This window comes from Oncorhynchus masou, chromosome 10 (genome assembly GCF_036934945.1).
Source record: "Oncorhynchus masou masou isolate Uvic2021 chromosome 10, UVic_Omas_1.1, whole genome shotgun sequence".
In the NCBI taxonomy this organism is placed as follows: domain Eukaryota; kingdom Metazoa; phylum Chordata; class Actinopteri; order Salmoniformes; family Salmonidae; genus Oncorhynchus; species Oncorhynchus masou.
The window spans coordinates 37,870,142-37,887,586 of record NC_088221.1 but is presented as its reverse complement, the minus strand read 5'-3'; the positions used below and the strand labels follow the sequence as shown (position 1 = coordinate 37,887,586).

Genomic DNA, 17,445 nt, shown 5'->3' with positions numbered 1-17,445 from the left:
AGCACGTGCTACGGGTGGGTGATGCTATGGTGACCAGTGAGCTGACGGGGATTTACCTAGCAAAGACTTATAGATGACCTGGAGCCAGTGGGTTTGGTGACGAATATGAAGCGAGGGCCAGCCAACAAGAGCATACAGGTCACATTGGTGAGTAGTATATGGGGCTTTGGTGAGGAAACAGATGGCACTGTGAGATTGCATCCAATTTGCTGAGTAGAGTGTTGGAGGCTATTTTGTAAATGACATCGCCGAAGTCAAGGATCGGTAGGATAGTCCATTTTAAGAGAGTATGTTAGGCAGCATGAGTGAAGGATGCTTTGTTGCGAAATAGGAAGCCGATTCTAGATTTAATTTTGGATTGGAGATGCTTAATAAGAGTCTGCTTAATATAATCGCCTTTTTGCTTAAATATAAACATTTTGATTTAACTAATTTTTCTATATAATAGTTGAACATAATATACTCCACGGGCATATTAAAGTTCTCTGCTAGTTTATTGTTTCAGATTTTGATTATTGAAATCAAAATACTACTCATATTACAGAGCAAGAGGTAAAACGTCATATGAGAGGCCTGGGGAAGGTCAAAATATCACAAATATTCCAACTTGAATTAATTATTTCTCAATTATGCTTTAGGTTTACAAATATATGTCAACAATCGCTACTCCAAAAGGTCCGTCCTAATCAGTACATTTAGTAAAAATCTCCCAAAATCGTGGTCTTATTTGGTTCTAGTTTTGTGAGGAATCACCCAGCAGCAAAACAAACGAGAAACTGAAACTTCCAACTCTGAGTGTAATAGGTAGAAATAGAAGAAGTGTGACTTGTCATGCCGGATTATAACTTGATTAGGAAATCATCTCCTTAATTTGAGAGTCAGGCACACCATCCTTTGAAGGTTACTGCATAGCTACTGTTTTTGCAGAGAAACATACCAACATGTACATGCCTGTATGTACATCCCTGAGGGGTCTCTGAAAATCAATGTCTGGCAGGATTTTATGGATTTAAACATGTTGAAAATCTGAAAATCAGATGCACCGCAACACACAACTCTGTAACGCAAACTCCCAACAAGTGATCTCCTTTCTCTGACACATTCTGCCACCCTCAGCATTTGTGCCCTCCACTCTACTTAAACATATTACAGGAGCCTATTCCACAGATGGGTCATATATGATGGATTCTGTATGTCACCTTTCAGATGCCACAGAGGAGAAGAGATCATCAGCATGTTTTAAATGGTGGTAAGAGAAATCCCAGCAGCAAGCATATTTCACCTTGGAGATGAGGCTTAGCTGTTACTACACCTGCAGTCTATACTTAAACCCCACAGACTCTTGTCAAAAGCAGTGGACTATATAGAGAATAGGGTGCCATTTGGGATGTGGAGCAGTGTACCTCACTGCTCCACATGGGCCACAGACCAAATCATGCTACAGATTAACACATGCTTTTAAAGAGTTACATTTCAAGGGGTTTTATTGACTTAGAGGTTGTGAATCCTAAACTCCTATTGACAACAATGCATGCAAGTCTAAGTGAAAACTCGATTGAAGAGGAAGTTAGTATTTGCCCGAATGAATAAAGTTACGAAACACACTGAACGATGACACTGTTGTGGCCTTTTACTATGTAACACCCAATAGCCACTTCATCTTTTTGTTTTAAAAGAGACTGTCATGAGAGGTCCCTAGATGACTAACTAACCACAAACTTATGACAGGTGCCCTTTGTTTTCATATGCTGTATAGGTTATTTGCTTTTGTATGTTTCCAAGGAGTCAAATAAAATGTTTTTGTCAGCTGATAGTGTGGTCCGGGTGTTAGATGGTAACTGTTTTTGTCAGCTGATAGTGTGGTCCAGGTGTTAGATGGTAACTGTTTTTGTCAGCTGATAGTGTGGTCAGGGTGTTAGATGGTAACTGTTTTTGTCAGCTGATAGTGTGGTCCAGGTGTTAGATGGTAACTGTTTTAAACAGGTGATAGTGTGGTCCGGGTGTTAGATGGTAACTGTTTTTGTCAGCTGATAGTGTGGTCCGGGTGTTAGATGGGTAACTTTTTGTCAGCTGATAGTGTGGTCCGGTGTTAGATGGTAACTGTTTTTGTCAGCTGATAGTGTGGTCCAGGTGTTAGATGGTAACTGTTTTTGTCAGCTGATAGTGTGGTCTGTTTTTGTCAGCTGATAGTGTGTCCGGTAGATGGTAACTGTTTTTGTCAGCTGATAGTGTGGTCCGGGTGTTAGATGGTAACTGTTTTTGTCAGCTGATAGTGTGGTCCGGTGTTAGATGGTAACTGTTTTTGTCAGCTGATAGTGTGGTCCGGTGTTAGATGGTAACTGTTTTTGTCAGCTGATAGTGTGGTCCGGGTGTTAGATGGGTAACTGTTTTTGTCAGCTGATAGTGTGGTCCGGGTGTTAGATGGTAACTGTTTTTGTCAGCTGATAGTGTGGTCCAGGTGTTAGATGGTAACTGTTTTTGTCAGCTGATAGTGTGGTCCAGGTGTTAGATGGTAACTGTTTTTGTCAGCTGATAGTGTGGTCCGGGTGTTAGATGGTAACTGTTTTTGTCAGCTGATAGTGTGGTCCGGGTGTTAGATGGTAACTGTTTTTGTCAGCTGATAGTGTGGTCCGGGTGTTAGATGGTAACCGGTGTTAGATTAGATGGTAACTGTTTTTGTCAGCTGATAGTGTGGTCCAGGTGTTAGATGGTAACTGTTTTTGTCAGCTGATAGTGTGGTCCGGTGTTAGATGGTAACTGTTTTTGTCAGCTGATAGTGTGGTCCGGTGTTAGATGGTAACTGTTTTTGTCAGCTGATAGTGTGGTCCGGTGTTAGATGGTAACTGTTTTTGTCAGCTGATAGTGTGGTCCGGTGTTAGATGGTAACTGTTTTTGTCAGCTGATAGTGTGGTCCGGGTGTTAGATGGTAACTGTTTTTGTCAGCTGATAGTGTGGTCCTGGTGTTAGATGGTAACTGTTTTTGTCAGCTGATAGTGTGGTCCGGTGTTAGATGGTAACTGTTTTATGATAGTGTGGTCCGGTGTTAGATGGTAACTGTTTTTGTCAGCTGATAGTGTGGTCCAGGTGTTAGATGGTAACTGTTTTTGTCAGCTGATAGTGTGGTCCGGGTGTTAGATGGTAACTGTTTTTGTCAGCTGATAGTGTGGTCCTGGTGTTAGATGGTAACTGTTTTTGTCAGCTGATAGTGTGGTCCGGGTGTTAGATGGTAACTGTTTTTGTCAGCTGATAGTGTGGTCCGGGTGTTAGATGGTAACTGTTTTTGTCAGCTGATAGTGTGGTCCAGGTGTTAGATGGTAACTGTTTTTGTCAGGTGATAGTGTGGTCCGGGTGTTAGATGGTAACTGTTTTTGTCAGCTGATAGTGTGGTCCGGTGTTAGATGGTAACTGTTTTTGTCAGCTGATAGTGTGGTCCGGGTGTTAGATGGTAACTGTTTTTGTCAGCTGATAGTGTGGTCCGGGTGTTAGATGGTAACTGTTTTTGTCAGCTGATAGTGTGGTCCAGGTGTTAGATGGTAACTGTTTTTGTCAGCTGATAGTGTGGTCCGGGTGTTAGATGGTAACTGTTTTTGTCAGCTGATAGTGTGGTCCGGGTGTTAGATGGTAACTGTTTTTGTCAGCTGATAGTGTGGTCCGGGTGTTAGATGGTAACTGTTTTTGTCAGCTGATAGTGTGGTCCAGGTGTTAGATGGTAACTGTTTTTGTCAGCTGATAGTGTGGTCCGGGTGTTAGATGGTAACTGTTTTTGTCAGCTGATAGTGTGGTCCGGGTGTTAGATGGTAACTGTTTTTGTCAGCTGATAGTGTGGTCCGGGTGTTAGATGGGTAACTGTTTTTGTCAGCTGATAGTGTGGTCCGGGTGTTAGATGGTAACTGTTTTTGTCAGCTGATAGTGTGGTCCAGGTGTTAGATGGTAACTGTTTTTGTCAGCTGATAGTGTGGTCCGGGTGTTAGATGGTAACTGTTTTTGTCAGCTGATAGTGTGGTCCAGGTGTTAGATGGTAACTGTTTTTGTCAGTGATAGTGTGGTCCAGGTGTTAGATGGTAACTGTTTTTGTCAGCTGATAGTGTGGTCCAGGTGTTAGATGGTAACTGTTTTTGTCAGCTGATAGTGTGGTCCGGGTGTTAGATGGTAACTGTTTTTGTCAGCTGATAGTGTGGTCCAGGTGTTAGATGGTAACTGTTTTTGCCAGCTGATAGTGTGGTCCGGGTGTTAGATGGTAACTGTTTTTGTCAGCCGATAGTGTGGTCCAGGTGTTAGATGGTAACTGTTTTTGTCAGCTGATAGTGTGGTTCGGGTGTTAGATGGGTAACTGTTTTTGTCAGCCGATAGTGTGGTCCGGGTGTTAGATGGTAACTGTTTTTGTCAGCCGATAGTGTGGTCCAGGTGTTAGATGGTAACTGTTTTTGTCAGCTGATAGTGTGGTCCGGGTGTTAGATGGTAACTGTTTTTGTCAGCTGATAGTGTGGTCCGGGTGTTAGATGGTAACTGTTTTTGTCAGCTGATAGTGTGGTCCGGGTGTTAGATGGTAACTGTTTTTGTCAGCTGATAGTGTGGTCCGGGTGTTAGATGGTAACTGTTTTTGTCAGCTGATAGTGTGGTCCGGGTGTTAGATGGTAACTGTTTTTGTCAGCCGATAGTGTGGTCCAGGTGTTAGATGGTAACTGTTTTTGTCAGCTGATAGTGTGGTCCGGGTGTTAGATGGGTAACTGTTTTTGTCAGCTGATAGTGTGGTCCGGGTGTTAGATGGTAACTGTTTTTGTCAGCTGATAGTGTGGTCCTGGTGTTAGATGGTAACTGTTTTAAACAAACAGGTGATAGTGTGGTCCGGGTGTTAGATGGTAACTGTTTTTGTCAGCTGATAGTGTGGTCCGGGTGTTAGATGGTAACTGTTTTTGTCAGCTGATAGTGTGGTCCTGGTGTTAGATGGTAACTGTTTTAAACAAACAGGTGATAGTGTGGTCCGGATGTTAGATGGTAACTGTTTTTGTCAGCTGATAGTGTGGTCCGGGTGTTAGATGGGTAACTTTTTGTCAGCTGATAGTGTGGTCCGGGTGTTAGATGGTAACTGTTTTTGTCAGCTGATAGTGTGGTCCGGGTGTTAGATGGTAACTGTTTTAAACAGGTGATAGTGTGGTCCGGGTGTTAGATGGTAACTGTTTTTGTCAGCTGATCGTGTGGTCCAGGTGTTAGATGGTAACTGTTTTTGTCAGCTGATAGTATGGTCCGGGTGTTAGATGGTAACTGTTTTAAACAGGTGATAGTGTGGTCCGGGTGTTAGATGGTAACTGTTTTTGTCAGCTGATAGTGTGGTCCAGGTGTTAGATGGTAACTGTTTTTGTCAGCTGATAGTGTGGTCCGGGTGTTAGATGGGTAACTGTTTTTGTCAGCTGATAGTGTGGTCCAGGTGTTAGATGGTAACTGTTTTAAACAGGTGATGTGGAGGAACTGGTTTGGTGATTAGCAGGCATGACTGGTAGGCAGCACTTCTGAGTGTTACTTTAACTGTCAGTAAACAATACTTGACTGTTGTTTGAGAGCTCAATGAAAGAGATTTCACAATTTCACAAAATAACACATAAGTGGCCGGCAGCACAAATTCCACAAGGCAGCCAGTCAGTCACCATTTCGTATAGGAACATGTTATTTTGTGGTGGCTAGATCATAATGACTACAACAAAAGACTTGAACTTACTGAAAGGCATTATGTTCTTTCTGTGTGTCAAACAATCGGTGAGGCCAACCTATATGATCCCTTACAGAAAAAAAACACATGATTTCAAATGTGGAACACTTCACATGTGATCTTGTGCAGTTTCATGTTATCACATGTTGCTTTACTGTTGTCATCACATTAACTTCACATAACATTACATGAAAATTTGTTTTTGAAACACTTCACATGTGATCACGTGAAATTCATGTGATTTTTCATTGAGATGACAGATGTAAATACAGGGAATTATTTTGATTGTTTACCTGTTGTTCAGACCCTTTCTCATAGTTTAATAATTTAAGGTAGTCTTTGGACTGGATGTATATCTTAACTATTCTTATCTCAACATAAACCCACCAAAATTAAACTAGGCCAGTTATTTCAACAGATGTGTATACGTTGAGGGAAATGTTTGTTTCCTATTCTTATGGTTGATTGGATAAAAAAAAAAACGTCAATCAATTATGTCCTATGATATCTAGTTATCAATACCTTCTCCTTTTTTCCCCATGATGTATACGTCAACAATTCCCAAGTCGCTGCAGCATGAAATGTCAACCCTGGGGAAATATGGCGACATACATTTGTAAAGACGTACTGCCACCTCGAACAAAACAACTCACCTTTCTTGTCCATCAGCCACATAAATAGCAGCCAAGGGGTGAACCCAACTGGTCCCCACAGAACCAGCACGGCGATGTCAGATTTGGCGAAATCGTACGCGTGAATGGCAGAGTTCTGAATTGGGCCCCAAGTGTTCCATATCATCCCTTGCATGAACGCCAGCAAAGAAAATAGAGTCAGAACCAGCCATCTTCTCCCGTAGACTCGGCTGTAAACTGGCTGAATGCTCGTCTCGGGATTAGGAGGAAAAATAAGTGGTTCCCTTTCGCCCTCGGTGCTCGATGCAGCACCCATCGCATTTCATACAACGTAGCGTTCGTTCAGCAGAGACTTATTCCGCGCGCGATGTCCAATATTCGATTACACAATGGCAACAAATGTATCTAACTTCAATATCAGTTGCCCAGAGAAACAATAACAACCCATGTCGCTGCAACAATTCAAGCTGCACTGCGCATGCCTGACCGGAAGTGGTCACAATTTTGAAACTTAAACCCGTTGTCATCCATGTTGGTCCCTTCCTCAATAGATGTGAACGGGATTTTCAGCCCTTATTGAGTCGGAATGGCCCCCTAGTTTAACATTACGGTATTATTGGGAAAAAGTCGCTCACGTGAGTTTTGTTTACTTCCTCTCTGATTTGTTCGTGGACGTGTAAAGAAAGGTGAGCCCCAAATTATTGCTGTGCTTGCCAAACTGCATACTTAGGTTTATTTTTGTGAAGTGTGGTGAGAGTTTAGGTGTCATTATTTTATTATCAATTGTCTTCTATGATGTTGTCACAATAGAGTTGTAATATGCGTGTTTGTTTGAGTCTCTCTGGTTAAGTGACAATGCCCGAGAAGCCAGTGTTTGGAGGATATATTGGTACGGGTGTTGTTGGCCCGAGACGAAGTAGAGAACCGGTGTTGTGCCGAAACTCTCCCCCTGTCAGAATTCTACCCCCTTTCGCGTGAACGCGCACACACTCAATTGTTCATTACTGCGACTTGCTTGATGGACTCTGTTGTCAGTTTAGCCTACATTTCACTGATCTTCGTAGTAGAAGGCATTTTTTATTTGTGTCCTTCAAGGCAGCTGTCAATGATCCCGTTAGGCTACGTTTCATTTTTCTTATTTTTTTTATGGCGATTTGATCGCGGGGCAGGCACTAGTAATGTCTCCAGTTTTCGATTTGGCCATTTGTTTAAAGTGTATTAGTCTATAAATAAATCTCTTTGCCAAAATTCGTCATCTCTCCCATGTCTTATTCGACAAGTAGTTGTAAAATGTTTATTGCTTGCCTACATTTTATTCCCTCTATGTTTAATGTAACACACATACGTTCATTATTAATTTAGGTTGCCTATCCTGGCGTGAAGTTTGTTCTATATAAAGTATTTGACTGATGTGTGCCTCAGAAATTATTTGATTATAGTGACAAAATTAAGGAAATTAGAAGGGTGGGTTGGCAGGCAAGACAATGGCTTTGCCAAAATCCCCCTTGTCAGCTCGGGGGATTCAATCTTGCAACCTTACGGTTAACTAGTCCAACGCTCTAACCACCTGCCTCACGAGGAGCCTGCCTGTTACGCGAATGCAGTAAGAAGCCAAGGTAAGTTGTTAGCTAGCATTAAACTTAAATCATAATCACTAATTATAACTACACATGGTTGATGATATTACTAGTTTATCTAGCGTGTCCTGCGTTGCATATAATCAATGCAGTGCGCATTCGCGAAAAAGGACTGTCGTTGCTCCAACGTGTACCTAATCATAAACACCAATGTTTTTCTTAAAATCAATACATTATGCCTTGAATCTATTCTACCTCGCCCAGAAACCTGTTCCTTTTCCTCTCTGTTCTGAACTTACTAGACGGCCAGTTCTTATATACTTTAGCCGTACCCTTATCCTACTCCTCCTCTGTTCCTCTGGTGATGTAGAGGTTAATCCAGGCCCTGCAGTGCCGAGCTCCACTCCCATTCCACAGGCGCTCTCATTTGTTGACTTCTGTAACCGTAAAAGCCTTGTTGTTATGCATGTTAACAATTGAAGCCTCCTCCCTACGTTTGTTTTATTCACTGCTTTAGCACACTCTGCCAACCCGGATGTCCTAGCAGTGTCTGAATCCTGGCTTAGAAAGGCCACCAAAAACCCTGAAATTTCCATCCCTAACTATAACATTTTCCAAAAAAATAGAACTGCCAAAGTGGGTGAAGTTGCAATCTACTGCAGAGATGGCCTGCAGAGTTCAGTCTTACTACCCAGGTCTGAGCCCAAATAATTTGAGCATTTTACTTTTAAAAATCTGCCTTTCCAGAAACAAGTCTCTCACCGTTGCCGCTTGCTGTAGACCACCTTCTGCCCCCAGCTGTGCACTGGACACACAAATTATCAATGAACCTACCAGGTACAAATCCATAAACACAGGCACCCTCATGAATATCATCCTAACCAACCTGCCCTCCAAATACACTCTGCTGTCTTCAACCAGGATCTCAGCGATCACTGCCTCATTGCCTGCATCCGTAATGGGTCTGCGGTCAAATGACCACTCCTCATCTCGGTCAAATGCTCCCTAAAACACTTCAGCGAGCAGGCCCTTCTAATCTACCTGGCCCGGGTATCTTGGAAGGATATTGACCTCATCCCGTCGGTAGAGGATGCCTGGTCGTTCTTTAAGTAATTTCCTCACCATCTTAAATAAGAATGCCCTTACAAAAAATGTAGAACTAAGAACAGATATAGCCCTTGGTTCACTCCAGACCTGACTGCCCTCTACCAGCACAAAAACATCCTGTGGAGGACTGCACTAGCATCGAATAGTCTCCCCACGATATGCAACTTGTCAGGGATACAAGTTGCCAATACATACCAATACACCAATACACAGTCAGTAAAGCAAAGGCTAGCTTTTTCAAACAGAAATTTGCATCCTGTAGCTCGAACTCCAAAAGGTTTTGGGACACTGTAAAGTCCATGGAGAATAAGAGCACCTCCTCCCAGCTGCCCACTGCACTGAGGCTAGGAAACACTGTCACCAACGATAAATCCACGATAATCGAATTTCAATAAGCATTTCTCTACGGCTTGCCATGCTTTCCTCCTGGTTACCCCAACCCCGCCAAACTACTTATTTTCCACCATAATTTGCAAATATATTCATTTAAAATCCTACAATGTGATTTTTCTGGATTTCTTTTCTCATTTTGTCTGTCATAGGTGAAGTGTACCTATTATGAAAATTACAGGCCTCATCTTTTTAAATGGGAGAACTTGCACTATTGGTGGCTGACTAAATACTTTTTTGCGCCACTGTATAGTATGTGGACAACTACAAATACCTAGGTGTCTGGCTCAACTGTAAAACTATCCCTCCAGACTCAGACTTAAACATCTCCATTCCAAAATTAAATCTAGAATAAGGCTTCCTATTTCGCAACAAGGCCCCGTTCACGCACGCCGCCAAACCCTCATGGGGCGGCAGGGTAGCCTAGTGGTTAGAACGTTGGACTAGTAACCGAAAGGTTGCAAGTTCGAATCCCCAAGCTGACGAGGTACAAATCTGTCGTTCTGCCCCTGAATAGGCAGTTAACCCACTGTTCCTAGACCATCATTGAAAATAAGAATTTGTTCTTAACTGACTTGCCTAGTAAAATTAAGGTCAAATTTAAAAAAATAAAACTGACTATCCTACCGATCCTCAACTTCAATGTCATTTACAAAATAGTCTCCAACACTCTACTCTGCAAATTGGATGCAGTCTCACAGTGTCATCCATTTTGTCACCAAAGCCCCATATACTACCCACCACTGTGACCTGTATGCTCTCGTCGGCTGGCCCTCTACATATTTGTCGCCAGACCCACTGGCTCCAGGTCATCTAAGTCTTTGCTAGGTAAAGCTCCGGCCTTATCTCAGCTCACTTGTTTACGGACATATTCAATCGATCCCTATCCCAGTCTGCTGTTCCCACATGCTTCAAGAGGGCCACCATTGTTCCTGTTCCCAAGAAAGCTATGGTTACTGAGCTAAACGACTACCACCCCGTAGCACTCACCTCCGTCATCATGAAGTGCTTTGAGAGACAAGTCAAGGACCATATCACCTCCACCCTACCTGACACCCTAGACCCACTCCAATCTGCTTACCGCTCAAATAGGTCCACAGACGATGCAATTTCAACCACACTGCACACTGCCCTAACCCATCTGGACAAGAGGAATACCTATGTGAGAATGCTGTTCATCGACTACAGCTCAGCATTTAACTCCATAGTACCCTCCAAACTCGTCATCAAGCTCGAGACCCTGTGTCTCGACCCCGCCCTCTGCAACTAGGTACTGGACTTCCTGACGGGCCGCCCCCAGGTGGTGACGGTAGGTAACAACATCTCCACCCCGCTGATCCTCAACACTGGGACCCACAAGGGTGCGTTCTGAGCCCTCTCCTGTACTCCCTGTTCACCCACGACTGCGTGGCCACGCACGCCTCCAACTCAATCATCAAGTTTGCGGACGACACAACAGTGGTAGGCTTCATTACCAACAACGACGAGACGGCCTACAGGGAGGAGGTGAGGGCCCTCGGAGTGTGGTGTCAGGAAAATAACCTCACACTCAACGTCAACAAAACTAAGGAGATGATTGTGGACTTCAGGAAACAGCAGAGGGAACACCCCCCTATCCACATCGATGGAACAGTAGTGGAGAGGGTAGTAAGTTAAGTTCCTCGACGTACACATCACAGACAAACTGAATTGGTCCACCCACACAGACAGCATCGTGAAGAAGGCGCAGCAGCGCCTCTTCAACCTCAGGAGGCTGAAGAAATTCGGCTTGTCACCAAAAGCACTCACAAACTTCTACAGATGCACAATCGAGAGCATCCTGTCGGGCTGTATCACCGCCTGGTACGGCAACTGCTCCGCCCACAACCGTAAGGCTCTCCAGAGGGTAGTGAGGTCTGCACAACGCATCACCGTGGGCAAACTACCTGCCCACCAGGACACCTACACCACCCGATGTCACAGGAAGGCCATAAAGATCATCAAGGACAACAACCACCCGAGCCACTGCCTGTTCACCCCGCTATCATCCAGAAGGCGAGGTCAGTACAGGTGCATCAAAGCTGGGACCGAGAGACTGGAAAAACAGCTTCCATCTCAAGGCCATCAGACTGTTAAACAGCCACCACTAACATTGAGTGGCTGCTGCCAACACACTGACTCAACTCTAGCCACTTTAATAATGGGAATTGATGTAAAATATTTCACTAGCCACTTTAAACAATGCTACTTAATATAATGTTTACATAACCTACATTATTTATCTCATATGTATACATATATACTGTACTCTATCATCTACTGCATCTTTATGTAATACATGGATCACTAGCCACTGAACTATGCCACTTTGTTTACATACTCATCTCATAACTATATACTGTACTCGATACCATCTACTGCATCTTGCCTATGCCGCTCTGTACCATCAGTCATTCATATATCTTTATGTACATATTCTTTATCCCTTTACACTTGTGTGTATAAGATAGTAGTTTTGGAATTGTTAGCTCGATTACTCGTTGGTTATTACTGCATTGTCGGAACTAGAAGCACAAGCATTTCGCTACACTCGCATTAACATCTGCTAACCATGTGTATGTGACAAATAGAATTTGATTTGATAACACCCACCCATAGCACGCATATCTCACTGGTCATCCCCAAAGCCAACACCTCCTTTGGCCACCTTTCCTTCCAGTTCTCTGCTGCCAGTGACTGGAAAGAATTGCAAAAATCGCTGAAGTTGGAGACGCATCTCCCTCACTAACTTTAAACATCAGCTATCTGAGCAGCTTACCGATCGCTGCAGCTGTACACAGCCCATCTGTAAATTTCCCATCCAATCTAACCTACCTTATCACCATATTGTTTTTATTTACTTGTTTGCTCTTTTTCACACCAGTATTTCTACTTGCACATCATCTGCTCATCTATCACTCGTGTTAATTTGCTAAATTGTAATTACTTCGCTACTATGGCTTATAATTATTGCCTTACCTCACACCATTTCCACACACTGAATATAGACTTTTTTTCCCCTATTGTGTTATTGACCATACGTTTGTTTATTCCATGTGTAACTCTGTTGTTTGTCGCACTGCTTTACTTTAACTTGGCCAGGTCGCAGTTGTAAATGAGAACTTGTTCTCAACTGGCCTATCTGGTTAAATAAAGGTGAAATAAAAAAAGAAATTTAAAAAAATTAACTGCATTGTTGGTTAATGGCTTGTAAGTAAGCATTTCACGGTAAGGTCTACCTGTTGTATTCGGCACATGTGACAAAAACAATTTTGATTTGATACATCCATAACAATGAGCTAATGATGCACGATTTCACCTTGCATAGAAAATGTACTCTCTCGTCAGGAAACTTTTGTTCAGAGGAGCTAGCCAACAACACAGCTAACACAATCACTTCAAACTGAAGCTGGAAAGACGGCAAACTAGTTGCACTTAATTTTGTTTTAAATGTCTTCTATTTATAGTTCTTTGTACATATCAATACAAATTATGCTGATTCATTATTTCGACTGGCTGAGAAAAGCTGTCTGCCTGTCATCTGTGCTTCCGACACGTTCATTACTATGGGACATCTGGAGATCAAATTGAAATATCAGACCAATGTTGCGAATGTCGACAAGACAGTCAGCAAGGTTTATACAAATCTCTGCCGTTAAACAAAATGTCTAAAAAGAAATGTGAGATAATGTCTAGATGCTTTTCATAGTGGAGATCAAATTTATAAATTGCCTGGCTGTGCTGATGACAGTGGATTGTGCAGTCAGATGGAAAAGAGTAAATCAGCATTTTTAATGTCATAGATTAAGCATGTGGTAATTTATGAAATAGACACTGGCTGGAATGCGGTTTTAACCAATCGGCAATCAGCATCCGTTGTATAATTACCTTTAAGATCATTTGATCTGATGATGCAGATGACAGGCAATCAGAACGTTCCTCATGTTGCCTTTCATTAAAATATTGGCTTTGTGGCAACAAGTGTGTCAGACACAAATCACATAGAATTTGGGCAACTAGCGAATAATAATTGTATTAATTAACCTCTCTCCTGACCCTGTTTACCTGTTATCCTCAGGCTCAGCTATGACCCCCAAGCCCTTCAGCCCAGAAGAGATCCAGAAGATCCTGGGATCTCTCCAGAGGCCTGCCGTCTTCCTCAACATTACCGGTGATTGGCCAGTGCTCCTCTGGACTGTAGACCACCTGTCACGATGCCTTGGAGGGAAGGCTGTCCGGTTCAGAATGGGAAGGAGACAGCATGAAAAGAGTAAGAGAATGGCCCAGTGCAGAAATGACTCCAACCCCTACCCCCTATGCACGTCATGCACCCCTACACCCTATGCACGTCATGCACCCCTACACCCTATGTACGTCATGCACCCCTACCCCCTATGCACGTCATGCAGCCCCTACCCCCTATGCACGTTTGGTATGACACTACAAGCTTGGCTCACCTGTATTTGGGGAGTTTCTCCCATTCTTCTCTGCAGATCCTCTCTAGCTCTGTCAGATTGAAAGGGGAGTGTCGCTGCACAGCTGTTTTCAGTTCTCTCCAGAGATGTTCGATCAGGTTCAAGTCTGGGCTCTGGCTGGGCCACTCAAGGACATTCAGAGAGTTGTCCCGAAGCCCCTCTTGCATTGTTTTGGCTGTGTGCTTAGGGTCGTTGTCCTGTTGGAAAGTGAACCTTTGACCCCAGTCTGAGGTCCTGAGCAGACTGGAGCAAGTTTTCATCAAGGATCTCTCTGTACTTTGCTTTGTTCATCTTTCCCTCGATCCTGAGTACTCTCCCGATTGCTCAGTTTGGCCGGGCAGCCAGCTCTAGGAAGAGTCTTGGTGGTTCCAAACTTCTTCCATTTAAGAACGACTGTGTTCTTGGGGACCTTCAATGCTGCAGACAGTTTTCGTTACCCTCCCCAGATCTGTGCCTCGACACAATCCTGTCTTGGAGCTCTACGGACAATTCCTTCGACCTCATAATTGGTTTTTGCTCTGACATGCACTGTCAACCGTGGGACCTTATATAGATAGATATGTGCCTTCCCAAATCATGTCCATTCAATTGAATTGACCACAGGTGGACTCCAATCAAGTTGTTGAAACATCTGAAGGATTATCAATGGAAACAGGATGCACCTGAGCTCAATTGAGTCTCATAGCAAAGGGTCTAAATACTTATGTAAATAAGTTATTTTTATTTTTTATACATCTGCAACAAATTCTAAAAACCTGTTTTCACTTCGTCATTATGGGGTATTGTGTGTAGATTGAGGGGATTTATTTTCTCCATCTATTTTAGAATAAGGTTGTAAAGTAACCAATGTGGAAAACGTCAAGAGGTCTGAGTACTTTCCGTATGTACTGTGGGGTCTGAAATTATTGACACCCTTGTTAAAGATCAGCAATAATGACTGTGTAAAATAAATAATTAAAATACTGGGCTTTATCATTTACATTTACATTTAAGTCATTTAGCAGACGCTCTTATCCAGAGCGACTTACAAATTGGTGAATTCACCTTCTGACATCCAGTGGAACAGCCACTTTACAATAGTGCATCTAAATCATTAAGGGGGGGGGTGAGAAGGATTACTTATCCTATCCTAGGTATTCCTTGAAGAGGTGGGGTTTCAGGTGTCTCCGGAAGGTGGTGATTGACTCCGCTGTCCTGGCGTCGTGAGGGAGTTTGTTCCACCATTGGGGGCCAGAGCAGCGAACAGTTTTGACTGGGCTGAGCGGGAACTGTACTTCCTCAGTGGTAGGGAGGCGAGCAGGCCAGAGGTGGATGAACGCAGTGCCCTTGCTTGGGTGTAGGGCCTGATCAGAGCCTGGAGGTACTGCGGTGCCGTTCCCCTCACAGCTCCGTAGGCAAGCACCATGGTCTTGTAGCGGATGCGAGCTTCAACTGGAAGCCAGTGGAGAGAGCGGAGGAGCGGGGTGACGTGAGAGAACTTGGGAAGGTTGAACACCAGACGGGCTGCGGCGTTCTGGATGAGTTGTAGGGGTTTAATGGCACAGGCAGGGAGCCCAGCCAACAGCGAGTTGCAGTAGTCCAGACGGGAGATGACAAGTGCCTGGATTAGGACCTGCGCCGCTTCCTGTGTGAGGCAGGGTCGTACTCTGCGGATGTTGTAGAGCATGAACCTACAGGAACGGGCCACCACCATGATGTTGGTTGAGAACGACAGGGTGTTGTCCAGGATCACGCCAAGGTTCTTAGCGCTCTGGGAGGAGGACACAATGGAGTTGTCAACCGTGATGGCGAGATCATGGAACGGGCAGTCCTTCCCCGGGAGGAAGAGCAGCTCCGTCTTGCCGAGGTTCAGCTTGAGGTGGTGATCCGTCATCCACACTGATATGTCTGCCAGACATGCAGAGATGCGATTCGCCACCTGGTCATCAGAAGGGGGAAAGGAGAAGATTAATTGTGTGTCGTCTGCATAGCAATGATAGGAGAGACCATGTGAGGTTATGACAGAGCCAAGTGACTTGGTGTATAGCGAGAATAGGAGAGGGCCTAGAACAGAGCCCTGGGGGACACCAGTGGTGAGAGCGCGTGGCGAGGAGACAGATTCTCGCCACGCCACCTGGTAGGAGCGACCTGTCAGGTAGGACGCAATCCAAGCGTGGGCCGCGCCGGAGATGCCCAACTCGGAGAGGGTGGAGAGGAGGATCTGATGGTTCACAGTATCGAAGGCAGCCGATAGGTCTAGAAGGATGAGAGCAGAGGAGAGAGAGTTAGCTTTAGCAGTGCGTAGCGCCTCCGTGATACAGAGAAGAGCAGTCTCAGTTGAATGACTAGTCTTGAAACCTGACTGATTTGGATCAAGAAGGTCATTCTGAGAGAGATAGCGGGAGAGCTGGCCAAGGACGGCACGTTCAAGAGTTTTGGAGAGAAAAGAAAGAAGGGATACTGGTCTGTAGTTGTTGACATCGGAGGGATCGAGTGTAGGTTTTTTCAGAAGGGGTGCAACTCTCGCTCTCTTGAAGACGGAAGGGACGTAGCCAGCGGTCAGGGATGAGTTGATGAGCGAGGTGAGGTAAGGGAGAAGGTCTCCGGAAATGGTCTGGAGAAGAGAGGAGGGATAGGGTCAAGCGGGCAGGTTGTTGGGCGGCCGGCCGTCACAAGAAGCGAGATTTCTTCTGGAGAGAGAGGGAGAAAGAGGTCAGAGCACAGGGTAGGGCAGTGTGAGCAGAACCAGCGGTGTCGTTTGACTTAGCAAACGAGGATCGGATGTCGTCGACCTTCTTTTCAAAATGGTTGACGAAGTCATCTGCAGAGAGGGAGGAGGGGGAGGGGGGGAGGATTCAGGAGGGAGGAGGAGGTGGCAAAGAGCTTCCTAGGGTTAGAGGCAGATGCTTGGAATTTAGAGTGGTAAAAAGTGGCTTTAGCAGCAGAGACAGAGGAGGAAAATGTAGAGAGGAGGGAGTGAAAGGATGCCAGGTCCGCAGGGAGGCGAGTTTTCCTCCATTTCCGCTCGGCTGCCCGGAGCTCTGTTCTGTGAGCTCGCAATGAGTCATCGAGCCACGGAGCGGGAGGGGAGGACCGAGCCGGCCTGGAGGATAGGGGACATAGAGAGTCAAAGGATGCAGAAAGGGAAGAGAGGAGGGTTGAGGAGGCAGAATCAGGAGATAGGTTGGAGAAGGTATGAGCAGTGGGAAGAGATGATAGGATGGAAGAGGAGAGAGTAGCGGGGGAGAGAGAGCGAAGGTTGGGACGGCGCGATACCATCCGAGTAGGGGCAGTGTGGGAAGTGTTGGATGAGAGCGAGAGGGAAATGGATACAAGGTAGTGGTCGGAGACTTGGAGGGGAGTTGCAATGAGGTTAGTGGAAGAACAGCATCTAGTAAAGATGAGGTCGAGCGTATTGCCTGCCTTGTGAGTAGGGGGGAAGGTGAGAGGGTGAGGTCAAAAGAGGAGAGGAGTGGAAAGAAGGAGGCAGAGAGGAATGAGTCAAAGGTAGACGTGGGGAGGTTAAAGTCGCCCAGGACTGTGAGAGGTGAGCCGTCCTCAGG

The 17,445-nt window shown here is 44.8% G+C and overlaps 2 protein-coding genes across 5 annotated transcripts in view; one reads left to right on the top strand and one right to left on the bottom strand.

The window, feature by feature from the left end:
• Positions 1–6,804, bottom strand: part of LOC135547585 (solute carrier family 49 member 4 homolog) — an 82,064-nt gene extending 75,260 nt beyond the window's left edge. Inside the window, exon 1 of the mRNA XM_064976712.1 lies at positions 6,358–6,804. Within this exon, the coding sequence (XP_064832784.1) occupies positions 6,358–6,652 (295 nt within the window). The 5' untranslated portion in view covers positions 6,653–6,804. The remainder of the gene's footprint in view (positions 1–6,357) is intronic.
• Positions 6,805–6,866: 62 nt separating this feature from the next.
• Positions 6,867–17,445, top strand: part of LOC135547584 (HSPB1-associated protein 1 homolog) — a 38,405-nt gene continuing 27,826 nt past the window's right edge. For 2 of the 4 annotated variants that reach the window (XM_064976710.1, XM_064976707.1), the window contains exons 1-2: positions 6,867–7,022; positions 13,507–13,698. In XM_064976710.1, coding sequence (XP_064832782.1) covers positions 13,515–13,698 — 184 coding nt within the window. In that variant the 5' untranslated portion in view covers positions 6,867–7,022; positions 13,507–13,514. The other 2 variants (XM_064976708.1, XM_064976709.1) reach the window with 2 other exon arrangements.